Raw genomic sequence first — 27,681 nt, 5'->3', positions numbered from 1 at the left:
TTAAACATTTGAGGCCAGTGCACAAAACAGGTCAGATAGAAAAATCATTTCTTAATGGTCATCTCCAAGATAACTTCAATGTCGACGCAAAACTTCATGACAATAGGATAAGTAGTAGCTTAGATTTTAGAAGGAACTAGAGAAAACTTTGAAGCCAGTGCAGAAAATCTGAGATCAGATAGCAAAACCAATTCTGAAGTAACAAGAATGTTTGATCAGCATTTCATAATATTAGAAACTATAGTTATGACATTTTAATAGTTGCTATAGAAATGTTTGAGGCCAGTGTAGAAAACATTCCTAAGATAAGATAGCAAAATTCCTTAGTGCAGATCTCTGAGATAACAAGATTGCTTAAGAGACATTTCATTACATTAGGATGAGTGGTATCTGACATTTTAATAGTTGCTATAGAAATATTTGAGGCCTGTGCAAAAAATATTCCTAAGATCAGATAGGAAAATTTCTTAGTAAGCATCTCTGAGATAACAAGAATATCTGAGCTACATTTCTTGAGTTAGGTTGAGTAATATCTGAGATTTCATTAGCTACTGCTATTGAAACATTTGAGGCCAGCAGGGAGAAAGGCCCTGAGGTCAGACACTAATGCCATTTCTTTGTACATATACCCAAGATAACTTGAATGTTTGAACAACATTTCAAGGAACACGGGTCTTCTTCATATTTTCTAACACTTTTCTCAGACACTGGATAACTCAATTATGCAATGCTATGCTTTTTTATAATTTAATAATTAAGTAATAAACATTTTTTAAGTTTCATTATAACAGCATATAAGTATAGTATTATATGAAATACCAAGTGCATATTATATAATAGGGTTTTCTAATAATTTATGCAAACCTGTTTTATATATTTATTAAGTTTAATACAATAAAATAGTTTTTCTTTCATAACTGTGAATAACTTTCACTATCATTATTCCTAATACAGATGATTATAGCTACCTTGAATCTTACCAACACAGACTTCACAGAAACCAAGATATTTTAACCATATTTATGTACCATGGGCTAAGTCTTTTACCTAATTGTGAGTGCTGGTGGCTCTCACACATCATTAATTTTTATAATTTTTCAAACTTCCATTTTGAATTAACCATAAAATACTTGTAGTGTCTCAGGTTTTTAAGCTCATTTCTTGAAGATAATAATGATGAATGGTTTAATAATACAGTGCTGATTCTGCTAGTTCCATCAATACGTTTTTCTAAATTTTACTGCTAATAATGTTAATAAATTTTATTTTCCCCCACTATACACAAAATAGGTAAAAAATAACATTAAATATCACATTTTAGTTTTTCTTTGAAAAAATCAGTTTTGGGACCTCCAGAGTCTAAAGAGCTTTTAGAAAATGTCTCATTTGACACAGTCAAAATATTTCTGTTTTAATTGTATGAATATAAGAATTGGTCATTAATAAATAAGCCAAATTGATAAATATCTCAATTTTTATACACCACTGCTTGTTTGACAAAAACTGTATTCCTCTAAAATCTGATTAAATTGGTTTAAATAAAAATTTCAATTTTATTTTGAGTCAAATATCAGAATTTTTATGAAATTCACCATATAAGTCTAAGTTATAAATATTTTATAAAGATAAGCCTTTTTAGTTTTTTAAATTATTAATATTGTTTAAACCCAAATACCATTATTTTTTAACCAAATAAACATATATTCCCTATGATGTTATATGGTCATCACTATGTGTTGTTTATTATTCCAAATATAAGATAGTACACTATATTTAAATTAAATCATATAGGTTTCATATTTTAGCCTAAATCATTTTCTTACACAAATATGTAATATTTTATACTTGTTCTGGATAGTCCAGTTTAGGTGCAACAATAATAGACTTTAAGATTTGTTTGCATTTATGTTTTTCTCAACAAAATATTGAATTTCTTTAGTTGCTTTTATTTCTTTTTAATATTATTATAATCTAAATCCTATAAGACAATTAAGACAATAAAATAAATAAATTTAGAATAATCCTTGATTAGAGAAAAAGTTCATTTATATGGAAGCATATTTTTTGTCGGTATGAATGAATCTTAGTATTAAGTAATAATTAGAAAGTGAGATTTGCTGTTTGTACAATTGTTATATTATAAACAAGAAATGTATCAATCCTTTTTTTATGATAACATTAACCCAGATAAATTTAGTTGGAAATAACTTAAACTTGACCTTGACTAAAGTGCAATAGACCTACAGAGATAATGCATATTACAGTTCACTTGGATTTGTTAAATTTGTTAAGAGTGTTGAGCAGCTGTACTGATTAAACTATTGGTTGATAAGATATCAGTAAATAGTTGCAGCTGTGTAATTGAAACATGATATTTACTTTCAGTAAAAGTTTTCATTCAATACACTTTTTTATTGAGTATGTTAAAGGTCCATTTGACTTTTACAGTGATTATTATTATTTATCTTTGATCATGAGAAGTCCTCCACTAGCTCAATTTTATTATAATTAAAGCTCAAAATTTGGGTATGGAATCGACATATTTATTCCTCTAACAAATTTTATTTAATCAATAATTGTGAACAATTTAGATGTAACTTTTAAATGGTCTGTATTTAACACGTTCAATTCTGGTGATACTATGGTGGTGTCATGCACAAGTCACACCACTATTACCAGCAACTGTGGCATCAGTACAAGGATATTTTTAAGCCGCCACATTCATTTCTAATTAATAATGTAATTAGATCGCTATAGTAAATGTTTATTTAGATGTTTAAGAATACCAAATTGAGCTTTACTTCAGTAAATCAGTCTTCAAAGTATTGACTTTTTTTAATGTTTACAACAAACTTCATTTGATTTGTAGATAGCTGTACGGATTGTTGAGTCGATTCCCATCAGTCTTTTACATGTTTCTGTTACTATTTTCAGACTAGGATTCCCACTATTTTTTCACATGTTTTTCTATTATTACTTGAGAGACGATTGAGTTTGAGGTTACAATCAACATCATTAGTACTGATGATGCCAAGGTGACATAATAGTACTTTTTACGTAAAAAGTAACATTTCATCTTCATAAATTATGTTATTTAGCTATGTTATTCCTATATATGCCCGTATATATTATATCAAGAGTTTCAATACAAATATTTGGTCAGTGTGACACGTATTCACATCGCTAGTACCAATGACGCCATGGTAGTCAGAGTATTTTGATCAAAAAGGTTTTTTTTTATAAAATGTATTATATTCTGTAATTATAATGCTAAATGAATACAATAGGCTTAAAGATAAGTTTGGAATTTCAGGTGCTCAACCCCTAAATATGTCGTACTTGAACATGTTAATGAAAACCAATAAAATTTCAAATGAGTTATTGAAAACATATTTAATCATTTTTATAATGTAGGGAATGTTTAATTTAACCTCTATTTATTTCTACAAATAATATTTCAATTTCCATGACTAAAAACTCTATATTATGAGAGAAACAAATTTTGTTTAAGTTTAACTTACATTATTAGTGGTGTTAGATGATAATCAACTAACGATTAAATTATTTCATCTCTAAAAGTTATTATGCAAAATCCCTTATCCCAATTAATTAGGGGTAATTCTGTTATTTATTATTCCAATTAGGGGTAATTCTGTTATTTTTATATATTAACATTATGACAAGCATCCCTTAACCATGTTTGAATAGCAAATGTAGTGAGAAAACTTACAAAACAATTATAATAGATGGTCAGCTGTATGCCTCCTGAAACAAGAGTGCAGCACAATAAAGACGAACAAAATCATAACAGTAATAAAAAGCAAAGAACAAAATAAAAGTAACAAAAATAAAAAACCATTGTTTAACCATAAGTAGTATCTAAAAGTTAAAACAGAAAATAGTACTAGAAAAACTCCAGTCTGTAAGACTTGGCTGATGATGAGGTCGTCTTACATACACAATTCTTTGCCAACACAGACACTATAAAAACATCAATTCTTTTTCAATTTATTATTAATACTCAGGTCAATAATTCCATGGCTGAGATTCTACTTTTACAGTAACACCCAGAAAGAAAGCAATCGATTAACAAATACCTTTATTCGACTCGATCACATCTCAAAAACAACCTAAAATGATCGCTGAAAGAAATCCCAATTAGCACAGCACCTGCAGCTCTTGTGATTATTCTTTCGCACAATAGAGTTGCAAATAATAAAATACCTTATGGTTCTCCTAAGTAGCCCAGATGTAAGTTTCAAAGAATCCAAGACCTCAGTACTCAAAGAGAATACGAATGCACATAAAGTTGAACCTGTACCCTTCCCTTCCTTGATTCACTAACTGCAGTTTGGCTCATAATCGAAGAGTAGTGTTGGCAATGTTTTAAACCATAAAGAGAAATAGAAACAGCAATAAATATGATATCAAGGTGTTTACAATGAACCAAACTATCGACAACAGGTATTTATATTTCAAAGAAAGGAACTAAACTGAGGGATTGGTGCTGATCCTACACAAAATAGCAATCTAAAACTTACTTCATACCTAAATCATTCTATATTATCCAATACATTATTCAAAGGATTACTATTATTGTCATAATTTATACATTTATTATAACCATCTAAAATGAAACCAGTGCAAATATTTACATTTCATTTTAATAATTACATTTTTAAATAGCCTCCTGACCTTCCGAAATGGACTGACATTTTAATGTAAAGATTCATTTTTAACTGCTTAATTGTTAAATTGTTAAAATCAATATGTAAAAGCTCGAAGGGACAACATTTTCATTGGTCTTTTAAGTAATTTACCCTATAATTTTAAAAAATTTAGTTTTGAAGTAAACTTTTACAGACTGCCTAATTTCCTGCTTTGTATGCTTAGGTTTTAATATAAAAGAACAATAACTGATGATGCCTTAACCAGCAAAAGCGCTTTTAATAATAAATTAAATTGTGGAAGGAATAAAAATGTCTGTCATGTTTAAATTAACTAAATAATCATGAGACAAACTTAGATTTCTCTATCAGATATATAACTATTCTTCCATTCTTCTTCTTTTATGTACTTACAACTTGAAAATCTAGTTTGGAGTTTATACTTAACCTGTAACAGCCCAGTGTACTGGACATGATAATGTGTACAGTTTTAACAAAACTCCCTCATGTGTTGCTTTCACTTTAAAATCTGGGTTATTAAGGGTTAAATATGTGGAGTTGGCTGTGTCTCATGGACATTAAAAAAGGTACCAAAATTTCTCTTCATCATCAAAAAACACAACACTTTAGGCTTTCTAAACGTCTATTGAAGTAAAATGCATAATTGAGACAAGACTTGATATGGATGCTCTAAAGACGACAATCTAATTATTAGACTGTCTTCCACAGTAACAAGTGTGCATAGAAAAGTACTGAATCCTATTCACTTGACATAACCTGCTGTAATTTTGTTAACAGGCTAGACATTTAAAATATTTTTTGATTTGTTATACTAAGTAACAATACTTCATACAAGAAAAATCTTCCAACTTTCTATTATTTTTTCCAATAATAAATTACATGGAAATTAGCTTTTGAATTGGAATGTACAAAAATAAAGGACAGCACAGTGTATTAATAAAGAGTACAGAATGTATTGCTGAAATACTTGGAGAGCAGCATCTACGACTATGCATAATTTACAATTTAACAATACTGGGAGAAAGATTCTTGTCTAAATTGCATAATTATCTGTCAGCCTTGTTCATTATTCAAGTTCCTCTTTAAGAGACAATCGGTGTAGTTTTTCCCCTATTCTAAATCAAGTGCATTTCCTAAACAATACCCACTGCTGACAAATCTCCAGCTGATTACTTTAATGACATGACACAGCATATTCAACAGCATGACCTTCAGCTCATGATGGACTGGACAATATAACAACGTTCCCGCAGTAACATATTAATGAGTGATTCAGTACTGATGTAAACAATAAATGTATCGAGATGCGACTGTAGATAATGATAATCATTCATAAATAAATAGTCAAACAACGATAAACTCAAAATTTTGAGTAAAATAAAATTTTACCCCTTATGGGATCAGGACTAGAAATCTAATATGCCCCAAAATTGCACACCGCCAATTTGGGAATATGTTCCAAAGGTGCAAAGACCTATTAGGATGTGTATTTCTAACAGTTGTAAAAAAACCATGACTAGAAACCCAACACATATAGGTAGCTGTTCCAAGTACCATAATGACCAAATATGCAGAAATGTATTACCTTTATTAAATCAAAATTTATTTAAAATTAAGTTTCAGTTTGTAGGCAAGGCAATGTAGACCTTATGTACTGTGGAAATTATTCTTAGTATATTCTGTATATTGCATTGTAAAAGTGAACCAAACATGCAAAAACAGCCATATAAAACATCAATAGAGCAGGCAATTATATGAATATGAAATTTAAAAAAAATAAAACTTCCTTTTTGGGTTTGTTTAGATGTCTAGGATGGATTAATGACACAAATCTCTTATAAAATGCCTTATACTAGTATTTACACTATGCACAAAAGTGTGCAAAGCCATACTATGTACATTATATCAATTCCAGCATTATTACTATCATTGTTTGACATCTGTTTATAAATTACTATCATTGTTTGGCATTTGTTTATAAATATATGCACTGCAAACAAAGACGGAACAGGCATTTGTGTGGTTGTAAATTGTTAATTCAATTACCATTCAGTTTTTAGTGATACACTCCCCAAAACAGTAATGAAAAACTAAAATTACTGAACCAGTGATATATCGATCGCTGGTCCGGATTGGATAAGTACATTCTGACACGATATTACTGGTTGGGTCAGTTGTTTTACTTTACTGGGGATATAACAATGGCTGGTACTAAAAGGGATCATTTAAAAAATACACAGAATTTAATCTTTGAGAATAAACCCACATAAGTAGCTTTTGTTGTAATTTACAGTCTAATATTTTTATATACATTATTTTACTAATTTTTAAATGTTGGTGCTATACACTGTATACTAGGATCACATTACATTCTTTTCTAACAACACTACAATGTATGTCCACATTCTGAAACTGAACACCTCATTGATATATAATATACAAGTAATTATTTATAGAGATGTTGCTTTCTATAAACATGACACTCATATGAAAAACTAAGATAGTGTTTAATGACTATTTACTACACCTTATCTTATTCTCAAAAGCTTTGGCAACTAATCACATTTTTTTTCTTGTTTAAGAAACAGTATTTTGAATAATTGTAATTGGATTGCGTTGCAAGGCTGCATGAGAAACAGGATTTTAAGGAAAATCTCATGAGTCTTAGATGGTGATTTCTCAATAAAAATGCAGAATTTGTATTTGGATGCTTGTCTAAAAAGAACATAATTGGAACAAACTTGTTGTCAATTCTAGGAAGAGATATTACTCTTACAATGACCTATTGTTCAAATTTACGAGATAGATAACAATCTCAGTATCGGTTCACTCTACCTTATAATGATCATAACTGACACACCTTTACGTTACATTTATTTTCGGTCCAATCATTGCACTAGTCTGCCATTTTACTTTGACATTTACAACACACATATTGTCCCCTACGAACAATCATTACAACCATATTACAAATCCCACTAGCTGAACTTCCAATCCAATACTGGTTTACTCTACCTTAAGATTATATCTGACACACCTTTACATTCAATTTATTGATGGTCCAATCTTAGAACTAGTCGGTCATTTTACAATAACATTGAAAGCACACATTGTCCAACAATCATTACAACCATATTAAAAGTACATTAGCTGAATTTGTTGTTGACAAACGGCAGACAAAATTACCAGTGACCCGTCTAATATCTAATGAATAACAATAGTAACTACCGGTACCAAGTGGAACACTGAATATTCAATACTTCTTCGCGAACATTGACAATATGCTGATTCACTAAGCTTGTATTTGGGTCACTGGTGTTACTCTGGTCTTCCCTGGATTACATGCAAACATCAGTAACAAAGGGTCTTTTCAATTACCTAAGTTTCTAAAGATTTTCTAATGTGTTTCAAACAAAATGTCTGATTGTTTCTTTTGGTATTCTTTGATGATCATTTACTGTTTAGACTGTCATGTAATATTTCAAGAACTACCCATGAATAATTTAAATTTAGAAGAATAAAATAGATAAACTTGTTAGTACCCATATTTAAAGACAAAAATTAACTCAATTTTAATTATAATTTAATCAATGTCACTTGCAACAGAAATAAATGAAACGTTCACATTTTTTAATTGAATGTATTTGATCTCGATACTATTAATTAAATATGAGAAAACAAAGAGAAACATTTTTTACTATCTAAGGAACAGTATATTATGATAATGAATCTTATCATCAACCATTTTCTTGGTGTACATTTACAACTCGTCTCTCTCAAAAATTACAAAATAAAACATAGTTTACTGAATTTGCTCAACAATAAAATATGATAAGATTTACTTTCTTAGAATTTGAAGTAATTCTTTTCAGCTGCTGTAGATATAATATACAAATTTTCTAAGTTATGTTTATTGGACTTACTAAATAATTAAATGTTTGAAGTCTGCTGATTTTTAAATTAATACTAATAAAGCTATAACTTTCAACTGTACCTTAATTTACAATCAAATAATATACTTTATAGTTATAATGTTATTATAATCATATTATTTTGTTATCATCTCATAACATGCCTAATCTCTAGGAAACTCAAACATGACCGACACTAATAACTTACATCTGCCACGTGAATTATTAACGGTGTTGTATCATTTTCATTATCTTCATCAAAATTATCGGCATCACACATACTTGGAATGTTAAAATCCTTAAGAAATGTGTAAAAAATTAAATTCAGATTTTACACTTGATATACAATATGGCATTTAAAAAATATAAGTGTAATTTGTCACAACGACAAACACTCAACGTAATACTAGTGAAACGTCTGAAATCATACTTTGCAACTAATGAATAAAGCCAGACTTGTCCGTTATCTAAATTTGATATTAAAAGCATTAACACACTGATAACCAACAGACCCACACCATTATAGATAATTCTGTGGTGACTTTTTCAAATAAAAATCAACACTCTGAAATGCCAAATACGTCCTACCTTTTCCCCATCTTTGTCCTGTTGAGAGTTTGCATTGGATACCAACTTTAGAACGGAAATCTGAATTGCGTCTATGGCGTTCTGATTTTTCTTCTCTGAAGCATTCTCAGTCCCGTCGGGGGTTGTACTGTCTGACATTGCGCGAGATCTCAATGAAGACTGAACAATGGAGTTACTGGCACATGAATATTTACAGCGGCAAATTTACATTTGAACACATTACTGTGTCGAGAACACATTAATTTTATCTCAGTTCCAGAACATAAGATACGGTGTTGACAGTAACAACGGTAACAGCACACCTCTGAGTGTACACATACAACTGACAACAATCACCTAACTGCCGGACTACATTCCCCCTCCCTGCCATGTCAACTGTCACCTATCTTCAGTCACCTGGTCATTGTGACAGTGTCCCTCAGTCACGTTGTTTATTGCTCTCATCCTAATTGGATTAATTTACAAGGTTTTAAAGTGAAATATAATTAATTAACTTCACTACTCAAGTCTTGATGTGTTTTCAGAAGTAAAGAAGAAAAATTTACTTTTTTATTAATAAAAAATTACTAGCATTTAATAATAATTACTAGAGTTAATTAGTTAATCATAAAACCTTTAAAATTTTGCATTTTATTTGTTCAGAATAATTTAAATGTGATTAGCCAAGTAAAACTTCACCATAATTATAATACAAGGCACAGGAATAATTTACAGGATCCGCACCACCAAATGATCATTTAAAAATGTAAAATGTACTTGGAAATAAACTTTTTGCAGCTCATAAATTAAATGTGAAATCACATGTTTCAAAACTGTCTGAAAACCTCATAATATAAAAGATTTCTTGATTGATAGTCCTTTGGTAGCCACTAAAACATTACCAAATCCCTCAGATGGTTGTTATTATTAAAAACAATAATTTTGAAATTTTTTACATATACTATACATATTTTTAAACTTTAAAAATAAACTACTTATATAATTCTAGGTCTTAAAATGTTTGAACTGAAATTATGATTTACATAAACTATAAAATATTTTAAAATCTTAAAAATAAAGTAAATTGATATGATTGTCGAATTTTTATATAATTATATTGCAAACTTAATGGTTTACAATATATTACTTATACATAATGGACTACACTGGTTTTAATTGTTGTTTTAAATCTCTGCCACGATGACTAAGTAAGTGAATGTATCATATTATATTATCATATTATTTTTTATTTTTTATAAAAAATATAATATGATAAATATATATATATATATATATATACTTATATAAATTTATATATAGTATATTATGATATTTTATTTTATTTTTTATAAAAAATATAATATGATAAATATAATTGTGAAAAATCTGTTTATGATTTGTACAAATGTAGTTTAAAGTTCTACTAGAAAACATGAACAGCATTCTTTTAAACTACTGTATATGCATTTTAACAAATTATATTTCTTTTCCTACTTAACAATATAGATCAAATTTCAACAGTGATTTTTTTCTAGAAAATAACAGATTTAAATAAGAAGACCACACAAAGTTAAAAGGACTCATAAAAGATAAAAATTTAGGTTAGCATAAACATGTAGATCATGTTACTAATAAAGTATCTATTGGTCTATATGCATTATGACAAATGGCAAAAATTATCAATTTAAATATGCTTAAATTAATACATCTCACTTATCCACTCATATTTAGCTTATAGAATAAGCATTTATGGAGCAACAACAAGCAATTTAGACAGGTTAATAGTCCTAAAAAAATATTTGAGTCATGAAACATTTAATATACACAGATTCTGTTAAACATATTTTTCTGGACTCAAATCATGGCAGTATATAATATAATAAGACAATATATTACAGAGATGTGAGATATTTACATAATTTGCCAACAAAATTTATAATGAAAAAGATTTGTTAAAATTTAAAAAAGAAGTAAAGGATTATTTAACTAAGTTATCTCTATATTCTTTTGAGGAATTTTGTAATATAAAAATCAGTTAATTAATTTAAAGAAGAATTGAAGATAAATTGTTAAGATGTAAGTTATTATAGTATATTTAAATGAACTAGTTTTACCATCTTTTTAATTTAATTTTATATTAATATTAGTATTTAGTTTTACTGTAGTGACACTATACTTTGTACCTTGTACATATTATGGAATAAAGTGGTTAGACTATTGATGACACGCTTTCCTAAGTGCTGGTATAATTAACTTTGTAAATAATATCGGAACAATACTATGTTTTACAACTGCACCATATTTATCAAAATAAAGAAAAATGTATAAAAATTGGTTTTTACCAAGAGAACCAGTTCTGTTATTTATGTGAAAAGTCAGCTATGAATGCTATCTTGTAGAATAAAAATACTATGTACCTTCCTTCTATCCTCCCTCGAAAGTTCGAAGAGACCAATAACAACATTCATGTTAGGACAAAGATGAGTTCCAAGACAGCTTTAGTGCACTGCGAGTTACTCCCGTCTCGCTATCCTCAGATACAGTCTCACTACTACACTGCACCCATTTACTGACATTAGGTTCTAACACTGTTATGGACTCTCATTGTTTATACAAAAGAGTCAGTGTTGATTCACGAGATCTTATTATAGATTGTGGAAAATAAAGAGTGTTGACCAATAACTAATTGATTACTGGCAAACAACAGGGTGCTCGGAAACTCTGGCTTTGTTTTGAATTCAAAAAGTCTTTGTTGTTTGTATTTTTTATTTAAATTTAAAACTTTTTTAAATAATTAAAATGCAAAAAATAATACACTTAATACAGTGGGAGGGGGGGAATGTGTAATTTTTATTTATTCTTGACTATTGTTAGCCTATTAGATTTATAACATGCTTGCATAGGCGATATCTACAATTGGACAGGCTGATTTAAGTTAAATTCAGCATGTAAGTTTAATTTTAAAATATCTCTAGATAGTATTTTCTTATTTTATAGATGATTAAAACTCTTTAAAAGATGATTTTTAACATAAAGTATTTGTTTTCTCACAAAGTACATCTTTTCTCGTTGCCATGTCAACAAATTTTAAACAAAAGGTTTAACGTTTTTACTAAGTGAAACTGTTTATCAGCTCTTAACATTTACGTTGTGGTAGATTGTATGTTTCCTAAGGACCATTACAGAAAATCCCTCTTAAATTCCTCTTCCTCTGTCTCTTTACAGGAAATAAAATAAGTTGTTACACAATCTTTATACCATTAAATGTACCCAAGTTACAGCTCAACCAAGATATCAAAATCGTTTTGGACGGCTATATAAGAGATATTACATTACACATCAGCTCCAATAAACTTTTACATTTTACAATACTTTTACAAGACATCTAATACAGTTAATTTTATCTTTTAATTTCCTCCAATTGTAAATTGCTCCTCACAAAATTTCAGGAATATATATGGTATGCACTATATTTTGTAGGTGGCAAAATGTATCTGATTTGTGCAAAAAAGTTTATTGCATTTTAATTATTTTAATTTAAAAGAATCTAACAAATAAATAATAAATTTATGCTCTTCTTTCTTCAATGGAAGAAAATATTGTTTTTGTGAAATTTTCAAATATCGTACTGTAAAGTTACTTTATCTTGTGATAGGCTGCTGGAATGTAGATTAATACTGCCATCTGTTTTATTCAACACTTAAAACATAATTATATTTTATACGTGGTTAATATAAGGTTGGATACTAGTTGCATTGTATATTACTCATACAATCCAGATTCTTGAAGGACATGTATTTGGGAGGGAATAGAGGAGAAACTTGTCCTTGGTATTCTCACAAAGCTTCAGTGGTCATTTCCATTCAATGTGAATGTAACTAGTTGAAAGTTGAGTGTGTCCAAGTTGGCTGTTTGACATATTTAGAGTTATGGCATATGAGAAAATTGTGGGTATACTTCATCTATAACTTCATAAGTGTGTGCAGTATTTAAGTAGTTTGAAGTCTCTGGTAAACTGTGCACAATAAGTTTAGGTTGATGCACTGGGAACTAGGAATCCTTACACATCCATTTTGAATCTAAACTTTAGATCTTTTGGCCTCTACGATAACTATACTTTTGATTAAAACTTTTGTAAAGATCAGAGTTTACCTTAAGCAATAATAAGGCTACACTTGGCATCCACACTCATTCTATACATTCACCTCATACAGAGGGTTTGGACTTTTCATTTATTAAAATGTGTTCAATACATTGAAATACGTAAAAACACAAAAAGGGGTATATGAGAACCAGATGATAATTAAATTATAAGATAAATAACAGTGCCCAAATGTAATAACTTGAAATTTCTACTTAACATGTGTTTTTCAGGTAAACCAGATGACAATTAAATTGTAAGATAAATAACAATGCCCAAATGTAATAACTTGAAATTTCTACTTAACATGTGTTTTTCAGGTAAACCAGATGACAATTAAATTATAAGATAAATAACAGTGCCCAAATGTAATAACTTGAAATTTCTACTTAACATGTGTTTTTCAGGTAAACCAGATGACAATTAAATTGTAAGATAAATAACAGTGCCCAAATGTAATAACGAAATTTCTACTTAACATGTGTTTTTCAGGTAAACCAGATGACAACTAAATTGTAAGATAAATAACTGTTCCCAAATGTAATATAACTTGAAATTTGTACTTAACACATGTTTTTCAGGTAAACAATCAATGGCTGTTGCTACCACTTGAGGTAGAAGAAAAATAGTGTGATAGGTAAGGTGAGACCAATGGACCAGACAAACATGCAAAAAGACTTTCTCGCCAGCAAGTCAGGAACTCTTTTTCAAGTCGATAACATAATCCATATCCAGTCGGGATGATGATAAGACTACCTTGCTAGACTGGCTTTTAATAAAATTATGTCTTCAAAAACATAAGTTATGATATTGAAACTTACTGTTCCAGTTGAAACAACTCAACCAAGATAATAAAGCAACACTACAGAAAATACCAAAATTATCCAAGAAGAACTGGAAGGAACTAAAGAGAGTTGATGCTGACAACTCTGGATAGCTACTAAGTTACTCACCACAGTTTTAACAAGTTTTTATTGCAATCGAGTGGTTGTCACCTGGATCATCTGGATCCCCCAGTAATCCAGCCAATAGACAAAGGCAGGTTGTCATCATAGCCATCAATTTGTGATCCCAGCTCATAATAACAGTGTATTTAACAGCATTATTTTACCATTTTTGAATAGTGTATATATAGTAGAGAAAGTTTGTGAAATATTTTAGAGATTTAATTATTTTTGCTTATTGTGTTGTTCATAATTTATTGGTGGTTAGTATTTGTAGTGTGTTAAGTTGATAAATTTTGTGCTGCATAATGTATAAACAGTGGGGTTGTACTGTACTGTGACTATTTGTGGCTTGAAATATTATCTGATATTGGAAAAAGCATTTTATTACTTTTTGATTACTATTTTTTTATGAATCAGTAGTTGAGCATTATAAATAAAAGTTTATAATAGTTGTCAGTGATTTAAAATATGGTCAAGACCTGTTGTATAATGCAGACAAAAGTGGACTTTTTGGAGACTTTGACCTAAAAAAAAAACATTTGTGCATAATGCTGAAGTTAGTTCTCCAGGCCGAAAAGTTTCAAAAAAAAGAATAACATTTATGCCATGTGCTAACTTTTTTATTTTAAGACTCTATTGTACATATTTAAGGTAAGAATTGAACAATACATTCTATTATATAGTTTAAACATGTTTTTCAATTGAAATCCAGTAATCCGGCTTTTGGACTACTTACTGTATTGAGAATGCTACAGGAAGAAAGAGTTACATTTCACAATTCCGAATTTAATCAAAAATGTTTAATTTGTTACATCAAAAGTGTGTCCAAACTCCGTCAGATACAGTCCCAGTTACTACCTAATTACATTTCTTTGTCAAACTAAATCTTTGTTGTGTATAATAGGCCTTTGTTATGAGACCAATATCCTTCTCAAAGACTGAAATCAAGGCCATAAAGAGACTGTAACCAATTCAGATAACATTTAATAGTGGTGCATAAACTGCCAGAACTATGAGATAAGAGGAATCAAATTTCAAACAATAGATTATAATCAAATTAATTTGCGCCATTAATGTAAAAATTAAAATAAACAGTATTTTACAACATTACTAAATAAAATAGAAAGGCTACACTGATAACAATTTAGTATTTTAAATTTATATTCAGTATTAAACAAATACAATCAAATATGAAAGTAAAAAAACAAGACTTTGCATATAACTTCAATCTTGAAATTTAACATTAAGAAAATAGAAACATTAACACTTTCACTGTTGGTTGGTACTGAGTGAGATTAAACGACTATCCCAGACACTGTGCTGAAAGCTGTCTGCTGTATTTAACATGTTAAAGACTTGTAAAATTAGATTCTAACTATAACACATCTGCACTGATGGTCTATAACTTTGATTATGTTATCAATTAAGAAAACAGCAATATGGATATATTGCAAAAACTATTAACACATATTATATTGAGTAAACTCTGACAATAAAAAATACTCAACATTTTAAATTAATTCATAAAACTTAGGTAGTTACTATAGGCTAAGATTAAAATGTATTATAAGACTGCACAAAAGATTCAGTATAGTAGCATTATTTAAAGAACAGAACTAGTTCAACCACATAAAGTGTCTGCCACACAATCCCCATATAGACGTAAGGTTTATCTCTGGAAAGTCAAAGTTTATACCAATTGAGACCGCATATGTCTCACCCTCCGCACTGTTAGGCGTCTGCTGTATTCAACTTATTAGAAGTTTAAACATAAATGAGCCATAAACTGTCCTTATACAACTTGTTTGGATGTATCATTCAACTAGTTTTGATGTAAGACCTGCTTTGACTGCTGTTGGAAAGCATTTTGCAATTGACAAAATATCCAGAACATGGTGGTGAAAAATCTGATTTGCAATAAATTCAATCTCAGCTATAAATGAATTCTAACTGAGGTCTATTAAGTATGTAGCATCATGTTGAGTAACAACAACCCAGTTGTGTCTTGGCCATTGATAAAAGACAAATGACCAAAATGCCTTTATTTTTCAAATACAATATCAGGTGTACATATTTACTTCAAATACATTTGACTTCATATGAAAACATTTGACAATACATTTTACTTCCAATGTTTTCAAGGTGGCAAAAAAAATCAATTTTTTAACATGTATTTTCTGCAATCAATTGGTTTGAAGTGTCTTCTTAAACTTCAATACTACGATCTTCTCTAGCCAAAATTATTAAAACCACACTAGGATTCTTCTAAAATGGAGGGTATCGCTTCTCTTATCCTTCCCATCAAGTTTTATCCAGTCATTGGGGGCTAGGGAAAGGCAGGAAAGACCACAATGAACACTACAATTAGCTACTTTCTGTTATAATCCACAATATCTCAATCTGCTCTTTTGAGATCCTGTCATTTAGATATAAAGTGTCTTTATATAGTTTTCTGATATGACTGTAGTCAAATCTTAAACTAATTTCACAATTTTGTAGGTCTGTAAAACTACGTTAAGATAATTTCCCAGTGCACTGTTTAGAACCTAATAAACAGATGTGATTAAGGACCCATTAAGGCCTTATTCACATCATGTTGTTGTTTTCAATCAGTGTTTTCGTCTGAATGGTAACTGTTGATAGAAAGGCCCTAGAGACTTGAAACTTGATAGGTATGTTCCTCTTGATCCAAGTAAGAAAGCTATTGATTCTGGAGGGGCAGTCTGTCAGTAGACCTATCTATCTGTCTGCCTTTCTGTGTGATAACTCGTCCTAGAGATTTCAAACTTAGTACATACATTCCTCTTGGACAAAGAAAGAACTCTGTTAACTTTGGGGTCAAAAGGTATAAGCCAATCCATCTGTCTGTCTGTCCATCTGTGTAATAACTTGTTTGTTACATTATGTCAGGACTTTCAATGCTCTATTTTATTAGTATATTTATTATGTATTTAACTCCACTATATTATTTCTTCAACTTAATTTGAAATTGTACAAATGCTTTTATATGTTTTAAAACTTGCATATTTCTAATATTTATGTTTTAATTTTTGTAAAAATGTAATTATCAAACTGTGTAATATTTTTGTCTTTAACTTCGCCAGAAATAATATACATAAATATTTTACATTATTTTAAGTAGAGTTCTGTATAGAATTAATACAGTTTAAAATATCACTTAAGTTAAAATTTTAATATTTTCTGGAGACCTTCAGGATGCTCTTTCTCCCATAACAACCACGAAAGCAGTTTTTCCTAACATTTTACTTACCACATGCAGTCTTGACATTCTTTTGGTCTAGATCGGTGGCCGCCAAACAGTCAAACGCGAGCCACCGGTGGCTCACAGGATAGTTTTGGGTAGCTCACGGGATGCTCGGGTTGGCAACACTGCTTGCAGTGGCATTTACCAACTGTAGCCGATGCAGCTCTAGTAATAGTACGCAGTCAGCTGTTGTCACTCGTGTTGCCAGACTGAGGTTATGCTGTGCTGTGTGTGTTATGCCTGCATGTTTAAACTCTTTCCTTGTTTTTTAGTATGGCTAGTTTAAGCAAACGTAGTACAAGATAATGAGTTGATTAAAACTGCATTTTTAGAAGCAGCAGCAAATAATATGTCTACATTATTTGTTAATTTTAAAAACAAATCTCAGTTTATGTCTGATATTCAATCTGTTCAGCTTTCTGCTAATGCAGTAAGGTGAAGAGTTGAAGCTATGAGCTCCGATGTAATTTCAAAGAATAAAACCAACTTTGATCGATGTAGTTATTTTTCCTTACAATTTGACGTTAGCTTAGTAGAGGCAGAGTTTTGCAATGTTTCAATGAGTTGCCTCCTGCATTGGTAGAATTTCTCATTGAACGGGGTGAGCATCTCAATGAACCCAAAGATCCCAAGTGGCTACAAGATTTTGCCTCTCAACTTGTGTTGTAAAACATTTTGGTGAAGATCAGGCTGCAGTTGAAATAGAAGTTGTTAATTTTCAAAATGATCTATCTCTAAGAACCCTATCTACCATTGGAAATATTTGGCCTCTAGTCCCAAAAAAAAAACAATTGTGGTTTGAGTTGCTTTGAGATTGAAAGCTATGTTCAATTCTACATACTTGTGTGAAGCATCTTTTTCAAGTATGAACTATATAAAAAGCAAATACAGAAACAGACTGACCGATGAACATTTGGATAACTGCATCAGAATGGTGGCTATAACATACGCTCCAAACAAGAAAATACTTGATAGCCAAAATGAATTCCACTCTTCTCATTAAAATATACTTTTAAACTCTTTTGTTACACTTTCTATCTTTTTTGATTAATACTGTAAATAAATGTATGGACAATAACAGGTGTTATTACCATCTTGCGTACTCTCTTTGTCCCAGTATTTCTTGGAGTTCAGTAGAAGATTTGTAAATGCTATGTTGGCTCACTGGCTCTAAAGTTTGAAGACCACTGGTCTTGATTTATAACGAATGGCAATCAGTCAATGCTCAAGCAATGGTAACCCTTGTGGTACTCTATATAAAAGAACCGTTTGATAAGTAAAGAGACCAAGTGATCTAGAAGATTTTGCTTCACTTGCTTAACTACACTCCATTACAACACATCTGCATCATCACTGCTTTTCTTGCTTATTGTAAAGAAAATCAAGGTCATTTTTTTGAAAAGGCAAAAAATTGCTTCAACACTTAGCACAATATGTGTAAGCGAATTACGTGTTAAGCTTTGTTTGTACAATTCCATTTTATGTCTCAGAAAACAGCTAAAAGTCATCCCATAATGTGTGTAGTCTATACCAATTTTGGTAGTGAATTGTGTGTTAAGCTTTATTTTTACAATTACATTTTATGTCTCATAAAACAGCATGGAGACAAATCCAGTGAATAGAAGAAAGCGTGGACAGTAAAAAATAATGTTCTGTGGTCATAAACGCCATAATACACTGAGCAACGTGTGTGTTGTCAAGAGTTTCGATATCCAGGGATAACAAATATACTACGAATCATATTTTATTTTCTTTAAAAGAAACACATAATTCTCCAATATTTTTTTTTATTTTTTACAGACGGTCTTTCAACATCCAAGATTCTATTGTCAAGAAAATTTTAATAAATTTTATACCAGTGAATCACACCTGACGATGGTATCTTGGATGTGAAAAGATCTTGTGTAAGAAATTAAAAATTATTGAAGAATTACATATTTTTTAAATAAAAGAATTTGATTTCTAAAAAGAGGAGCTCTTCCTTCACCTACCAATATTCATAAATGAGCAGATAACTGTCTTACAGTGATACCTTTTCTCCAAAACATTATTCTGGGAAAAGTTTAAAATACAAACTTTTTGGAGAGACCCAATAGCCACCAAAGTGGTAATATTCTTACATTTATGAAAATGTTCATGAAAATTCTAAAATGAAGTATGTATCATATTATTTTAATATTTATACGTAAAGCTTCAAATTTTAAACATAAAAAGTAATAAAAATTATGTACTTATTGCTCTTTGAAATAGAACCTATTCCTAACTGTACACTAGAGAAATTTTTCAAACTGGTAACAAAAAATAATAACCAGACGCTAAAAATTTATTTTGCATTTAATATAACTGAGAATCAAAAATTAAACATTTTGGAATATGATCGAACTGCATTAGACTTTACATTAAATGCATTTTGAAAGCCAAGGCTGAAAAACACCTGAGTATCACAAGCCAGGGTTGGTTTGCAAATCAGGCAGATCTTTTATCAAAGTGATTAACTAAACTACAAGTTTAAGTAGTAGGCAATGAGGAGATTCTTTGAAAAATTCCAATGTACTTTTTCACTCCTAAAGTTTTTTAAGGTTTGATGACAAAACTTTTATTTGTACAGATAAATCTTGAGTAATAAAGGGAATATAATAATAACCATTGTTCTTAAAATTATAGAAAAAACTAATATGTTCATTTAATTCATGATTAGAAGAAAATATTTCAAATTACAGTATTCAAAGACGATAATTTCTAATTAATTATACTTATTTATTCTTAGAGGAAATGAAGAAATATTTGTTTTCATCAGATTTAAAGCTATTTAATGTTATGTGAATAATTAAACACTATGAGACAAATAGAAAGTAATATTTTTAATGTTTGTAAATATAGCTTCAATTGAATGGTAATTTTTTTCAAATATAAGACTGATTATAAAATTATTTAAATACAATGAGGATAATTGTAAATCTCATGGGCCAGAAAATGTTTAAATACAATATTTTTCTTAATTAATATTACTAATATGTACATTTAGATGTTTCCTGGATTTAGGATTCATTAGGATAATTCAGGGTGGAGTACAACAAACATTTGTTCTCAAATTGTTTGATCATGCTGGGAGATAATTCAAACAACGCTTATATAAAGAGATTTATTTACATTTTAACACAGTAAAAAAATGCTCAGGCATTTCAGGAGGGGTAATATATTAAACTTTTTGTAAATCTGCAGTGAAAATGTTTCAACATGAAAACCACGCTTAACAAATAAAATATACATATAATTTTTTTTTTTTTTTTTTTTTTTTTTTTTTTTTTTTTTTTTTTTTTTTGGGGGGATATTGGGGTGGATTCATAGATCCTCACACGTCAACCTGAGCTTATTGTGTGCCCCTTTGATGTTAGAGGGGTAAGCTTATCTTTGTGCCCTTAATTAGGCTAAGAAGCTTTTCCCCGATACTAGCATCTGGTTCGTCGCCTGGTTGTTTATCACCGAAAAGAGCCCTTCTCCTTGCTCCCAGTCTCTCACAGTCCAGTATTATGTGTTTTGCAGTCTCTTCAGACTTATTGCAGAGTCTACACTCCGAGTCCTCATTTCGTAAACCTAGAGTGTTTAGGTGTTTCCTGAAGTGGCCGTGTCCAGTGATCAAGGCAATCACTTGCTTAACCCGATCCCTGCCCAGCCCCATCAGCCATCTGGTGAAGCCGGAGCTAGAATCGGCAAGCAGTCTTTTGCCGAGTGCTTGTCCTTGGTGACTCTGCCACCGCAAGCGGTGTGTCTTCCTGGACCATTTGTTTATACTTTGGTAAGCGGCTGACTTGCTTATACCACAACTCGGTTCTGGACCGGTGTATGGCATGCTTGCTCCGCTTTTGGCAAGCCTGTCGGCGCATTCGTTGCCACCTATGCCTGTGTGGCCCGGTACCCAACCAAGACGCACACAGTTGCGTGATCCAAGCTTGCAGAGAGTGTTAAAGCACTCCCACACAAGCCTGGATCCAATGCTGTTGGAGTCAAGAGCTTTAAGAGCTGCCTGACTGTCTGACATTATACAGATGTTCATTCCCTGGTACCCTCTGGTGAGGCCTAGGTTGGCACAGGCTAGGATACCATAGATTTCGGCTTGAAATATGGAGCAGTTCCGACCCAAACTGCCGCAAAGGGCAGTTCTAGGGGATTGACTAAACACTCCATATCTAGTTCTACCCTTAATAAGCGAGCCATCCGTGTACCAGACAAAGCTCTTTCTTATTGTTGGGATGTTATCTTGCGATTTCCACTCATCTCTGGAGTAGAAGTCAACAGAGAATGGCTTATTGAATACGAACTCCGTTCTCATTATGTCGGAGACCACTTCGAGAATAGCGCTTGGGTTTACAGCTTCAGTGATGGCGCCATGGCTCGTGTTAGACGCGCCATTCCTCCACAAGCCAGCAACTATCAGCCGATATAAAAAGCTTGTGTAAGCAAATATAAAATGCTTATCTAATTAATACAGCCTAGAGAATTGGTTACAAAACAGCTATACCACCGAAAAACTTGTTTTGAAGATGTTTTCGTCTTCTCTCACAAATATAAGGAGTTCCACTAGCTAAGCGCTTTACTATGCACTTTCGAAGGAAGAAAATAATATTTTAAAATGTCATGAATGGTCAAATTATATTTCATTACTGGTAAAAAAGAAAGTGGTAAATAAAACATTAAATTCTGACAAAGAAAAGTTTTAAAACAAATTTACTAATTTAATTCAAAGATAATGAATTTATTAAATATGTTCATATTTTATTTTGATTCCTGGACATCCAAGCAATTATTGTCTTTGTACAAAGGTATTATACATTTTAAACATTCAAAATTATTTTTCTTTTTATAACTTTATTTTAGTTTTAATGCAATTTTGTTAAGGCATTAAAATAAGGAATGGGGTCTCACTCAAATACATATACATGTAGAAATCTGCCTATTACAATCACCTTTGTGACAGAATTTCTCCGAAATTTTTTGAATTTTTCACAATCATGACTTCCATGAATCCAAAACTACCATAATTTGAAAATATATATATATATACAATTAGTATCAAAAATATGCAATCAAATCCCTTTTTAAGAACACTTATTTGTCATCCACATGTTTTGGAATTAAGCCATCTTCAGTGTACATTAACCTCTAGAGCAATAAATTAATAAACAATTAAATATACACATATAGACCTTGTAAACACATGTTAAATTTATAATGACATACTTTAAATTTTGATTATAGATAAACCGCTCCCGAAAAACCTGTGCAGAAGCAAATATCTGAGCAGCCACACACAGGAGGGTCCTCCTCCAGTGGTGGGGAGTGGGACAAGCATCTCCTCGTCTCTGTTTTATCAGTTATGTGGGTCATGTCTCATTTGCACCATTTTGCTTACACTGCAGCTAATTACTTATTCTATAAGTATATTGTATATTTTAGTGTTTAGGCCTATACAAGCGTAAAATATTAATTGAACAGACTAATGAAGTCATAGACATATCCAGGGAGCCTGCATTTTGGTTTGAGGTTAGCCGCTAAGTAGCAGTAGCCAGGTCAGGGGATAGAGAAAGCACGTGAGTGCCGAGCAGTGGTAGGGATACTGGGAAAGGGCGGCATTACAGTGACGGAGGGGTTTTTACCACACCTTGCATGAACTAAAGTCACTCAGTTCTTTTTGTAAGCGGTTTGCCTATAGTATTCTTTATTTAACACTTTTATTTTTTTAATTGGGTTTCTCTTATTTGTCATACAAGAAACCTGAAAATAACAATCATAAATTTCATCATGATCATTATTTTTAATTAGAATATAATGAGGGTCTTTGGTACAATTTTGATAAATATGTAATTCTTCTTTTGTGTTTAGTAACAAAAAAAACAAACAAAAAAATATATATATGAATGTATGTATGGGGTTTATACAATATAACACAAGCTTGTGACACAATAACTACCGTTATATTTAAAATATCTAGAAAGGCAGTAAATGTACATAGCTTGGACGAGTTCATTTGCCAGTCTTCAACAATAAAAAATCTCAAGATGGTGGCCATTCTCATTCGAGTAAAAACTGGAACTTAAATACTTCCCAACATAGACCTAAAACAGTACATTTTTAAAATATAGTTAATAATTATAATCAACTTTTATTCTTTTACTTTTTTAAATATTTCTTAAAGTTTTCATGTTGGCCTTCATAAAAAACATTTTCTTTTTTTGAAGTTTGAAAAAGAAATGGTTAGTATTCAGTAACTGCACAGTAATCAGTTATTATGCATTATAGTGCAAAACATAAATGGGTTTTAGAAATTCTTAGGTCATTTACAATAATATTTGTTCTTCCATGTTCTTTTTTATATCTCGTAAGATTTCCAGGTATAAAGTTAAAAAAGCTAAAAAGTTAGCAAAAGGGGCTTACAAAGTTTTAAGTAGTAAACAATAATAAACCTTTGAACACTTTTGTAGATTTTCTTTGTACAATGTACATTTCGGATAAGAAGAATCCATCTTCAGGTACTTATAGGTTAAGGTTAATTTTAAGTAGTACACAATATTCTGGGAATAATCAAGAACGTGATATTTACTATAGTTTTTAATAGAATCAGACTAAACTTTGTACAGGGCCAGTATGTACATATAGCTTGGTTGAGTTTATTATCCAGTATCAAGCAATAAAACGTAAGATGGCGGTCATTTAGATTTGGACCAAATCTTTATCTCGGTTATTTTATAACATAAATCAAAATTGACACTTTTCTTAAAATTGTCAAGCAAAATTTATTCTTACTTACTTTTCTGATAACTCCTGAGGTTTCAAGGTTAAACAAACTAACTTTTGATGCCAGTTTGTAAAACGATTGGGTAAACATTTTATGGTAATTAAAGAATGACTATTGTTATCTTATCTTAGTTACGAACTTGTATGGATTTCTAAATACTGAACAACAGTGTATCTGGAAAGTATGATTGGAAGCACAATGTTCAGTATTTTTCTTTTAATCAGTATACCTTGCAGCTCTTCACTTAAACAATCTACAATTCCACCAATAGCCTCATCAAAAGCTTTGTTACCTGCTTTCTCGTAACCTTCATCAAACTCACCCATATCTGGCACACAACTCAAAAAGAACTGGCTACTGGCTGCTACTACATATTTATGAAAGCTAGTACTGTCCCCTTCAGAAGGCATATTCACTGGACATTAGAGTGGTGACCACAAATGGATAGAGCTATTGGCCACTACAACTGTGTGCGTCTTCAGAGGTCTTAATGATAAGCATCTGCTTGTAAAAAAAAGGTGAGATACCACCAAATAAGGTGAATCATGAACAAACTTTGATACGCTAGTTATACGTAAGCCCTCGAACATTCTTTATCTTCTGGTATTTTCAGTAAGTATCTAGTTCGAAATAACTCTGAAGACCCTATGTGAGATCTTACCACATTTGATGTTGATCCCAAATTAATCTGAGTGAGCTATTTAATTTCTAATGATCTCCTTATGGCCTGGAATTCAACAAACAGTTATTTTGTGATCCTAACGAGCCAGGAATGTCTCAGAGTAATTCCAGAAAAATTTGGTGCTTATTATCACATAGCAGGTTAACGCTTTTCAAGGTGCCTGACTATTATTTTATCCGTAAACATTTTTCACTTGTTCCTAAATAATGATTCTCAGAAGCATATTCTATAATTAAAGTGATTTGAGCTTCAAAAAGACCCATACAACCACCAGTTCCCTCCACAGCCTGATTTCCACAATTTCGGTAACTTGTGCCACTTTTTGCCTTAGAAACCACTAAACTATTCAAACCACATAGGTGGAAAATATGTTCTTGCCTTGAACCGAGGTTCCCTCAGAGGGATCACTATCCTAGAAGGTTAGTCAATAGGAAAAGTTTTAGGTATAATGGATTATTTTTTAAACATAATCTCAGTTTTCACTATTAACAGGGCCTACTAATTTTACACTGCTACAACCAGTGGACGACTACTGTAATTTCTGAGAAAATGATAAAACACTTCTATTGGTCGTGGACAACATGATTTAGGCTACATAGCCTACATTATGCTATCCACAGGAGCAAGGAGATAGAATTCCAAGACAAGGTACTGTAATGTAAATCCACTCTATGGATGCAGACCAGGATGCTACCACAACCTAAACTTTATTTTTTCTCACCATACCACAGACTCTAAACATTAACATAGACCAGATCTCGGACACGTACAACCAATAAAACACTATTTGCAAAGTCCTCAAGACTTCCCTATCACACATATATGTGATACCCACAATTTATGAGTAGGCTATCATTTAAAACAAGGCTCACAGAAAATATTCCAATTTTGTAGAGATAACTCAATTTTACCTTTAATTTTACAGGTACTTTGAACTTTATTTATACTTTACTCAAACTCTACTTACAGTCATTAGAAAGTAAGATACATTTTTTAGGACTACCTCATCATCATGCTAAAATAAAACAGAAATTGAAGTTGACCCAGTAATTACTTAAATTAAGCTATCCTATTAGTAAATATGAAATCTAGTCTCAACATAGCAGACACATATTTCAATAATTATATGATGGAGTACCCTCTCACACACATACCATACTCATCCAAACCAATCCTTGTTAACCTCCCTCTATTTTTTCTACTAAATATGACAAAGCTGCTAGTAGTGTATGGTGTAGACTTACTTGTGTATTAAGTATATCCTAAATATGTCCAGTTTACCTTACTAGAACTTTTCCAGTGTAAGTACTGATAAAAGTATTAGCTACTTAATTTATTATTGAGGAACCAAACGATCTTTTAATTTGAGCATCAATGTTTCAAAACAAACAACAAAATGTCTCATTCTTAAAACACACTGCCTATTTCATTGAAAACTTTACAAAATGTATTTATATATATGATAAAACTTAGATAAGTATAACATGTAATGCACTAAGTAAAACCTGCTCTAAAATAAAATAATTAGTTACCTTTCCAGAACTTTGACTCCCAGTGGAACCGATGCTCTCGTCATCAATCAATGAACCGGAACTTCTTTTAGGTATTTGTTCATACTTCGAATTCATACTATACTTCATATTTACACTGAAAAACTGTCCCCTTTATTAGTATTTTACCACATATTAGTAACACTTAGAAAATGACACATTTTGTAGAAGTATCACACAAGAGAAATACAGACTGTCGTCTGCAAATCAGCACTAGGCAACTACTGTAGTGTAGTTAGCTGTCAACAATGGCTTTTACGATAACGTTTTACTCGACTTTGATTTTTCGTTTTAGTATTATATTAAATGTGCTTGCTGATATTTTAATTCGTAATGATCAATAAAACGAAGTAAACAAGAAACTTTTTGGTTGATTTGCTACCTGCAGATGATATCAATAACCGAAATGCCACGCCGGTTAATTCACATATAGTCATAAATTAAAGAAAGAAATGTATATAGTGGCAAGTCCGTATTGAAAATCACTGCAAAAATTCGACTATTTTGTATTTTTGCGTCGAAGTATCCTTCATAACTCCCAAAAATGAACAGTACCGTACAGTTTTTTATCATCTACCACATGGTGGTAATTTAAAATTCATTGTTATATTGTTTTATTTAAAATGTATAAATTCTGCTGATATTAGTTCTTAGCCATATCACCAAAAGTGGTCATTCATTTTCAATTACACTTTCATTCATTCCTATATAAAATAATAATAAAAAATGTCATTATTGCAAAAATTAAAATGGAAGTATTGTATCATAATCGCTAATATAATGAATTACCGCTAACATTTTGGCATCAATTCTTTCCAGTAGCTCATACAAACGTAAAAATCTCCATTCCACAGTTTTTATTAATTTCCTAATTTCTCATATTTATAATTTCACGATTGGTTTGCCAATCATTTGTAAACTCGCACAAGTGCTATAAAACATTTCTTTAGCTGTATTTAGAAGACCTTTAAACGCTCAACAAGGTAATCTCTATCCTATACCAGAGATTAGGATAGAGTATTCCACAATATGCCTCCCAACAGCTCCTTTATTGGGCAATATTTGGAAAGTTATCTAAAACAAAAATACCTGTGATTAGTTTTAAACATACTTTGATGACGTAGCAATCACATGCCA

The 27,681-nt window shown here is 30.8% G+C and overlaps 1 protein-coding gene and 1 long non-coding RNA gene across 2 annotated transcripts in view; one reads left to right on the top strand and one right to left on the bottom strand.

Annotated features, from left to right (window-relative positions):
- LOC124354199 (calcium-transporting ATPase type 2C member 1-like) overlaps positions 1–9,520 on the bottom strand; it is a 110,351-nt gene extending 100,831 nt beyond the window's left edge. Inside the window, 1 exon segment of the mRNA XM_046804479.1 lies at positions 9,188–9,520. Within this exon segment, the coding sequence (XP_046660435.1) occupies positions 9,188–9,325 (138 nt within the window). The 5' untranslated portion in view covers positions 9,326–9,520.
- Positions 1–15,118, top strand: part of LOC124354201 — a 54,340-nt gene extending 39,222 nt beyond the window's left edge. The window contains exon 3 of the long non-coding RNA XR_006921663.1: positions 13,889–15,118. This is a non-coding gene — a long non-coding RNA (uncharacterized LOC124354201). The remainder of the gene's footprint in view (positions 1–13,888) is intronic.
- Positions 15,119–27,681: the final 12,563 nt, after the last annotated feature.

The sequence above is a fragment of the Homalodisca vitripennis genome, chromosome 2, assembly GCF_021130785.1.
Source record: "Homalodisca vitripennis isolate AUS2020 chromosome 2, UT_GWSS_2.1, whole genome shotgun sequence".
NCBI lineage: Eukaryota > Metazoa > Arthropoda > Insecta > Hemiptera > Cicadellidae > Homalodisca > Homalodisca vitripennis.
Note: the sequence above shows the minus strand (reverse complement) of the source record. Positions and strands in the feature narration are given on the sequence as shown.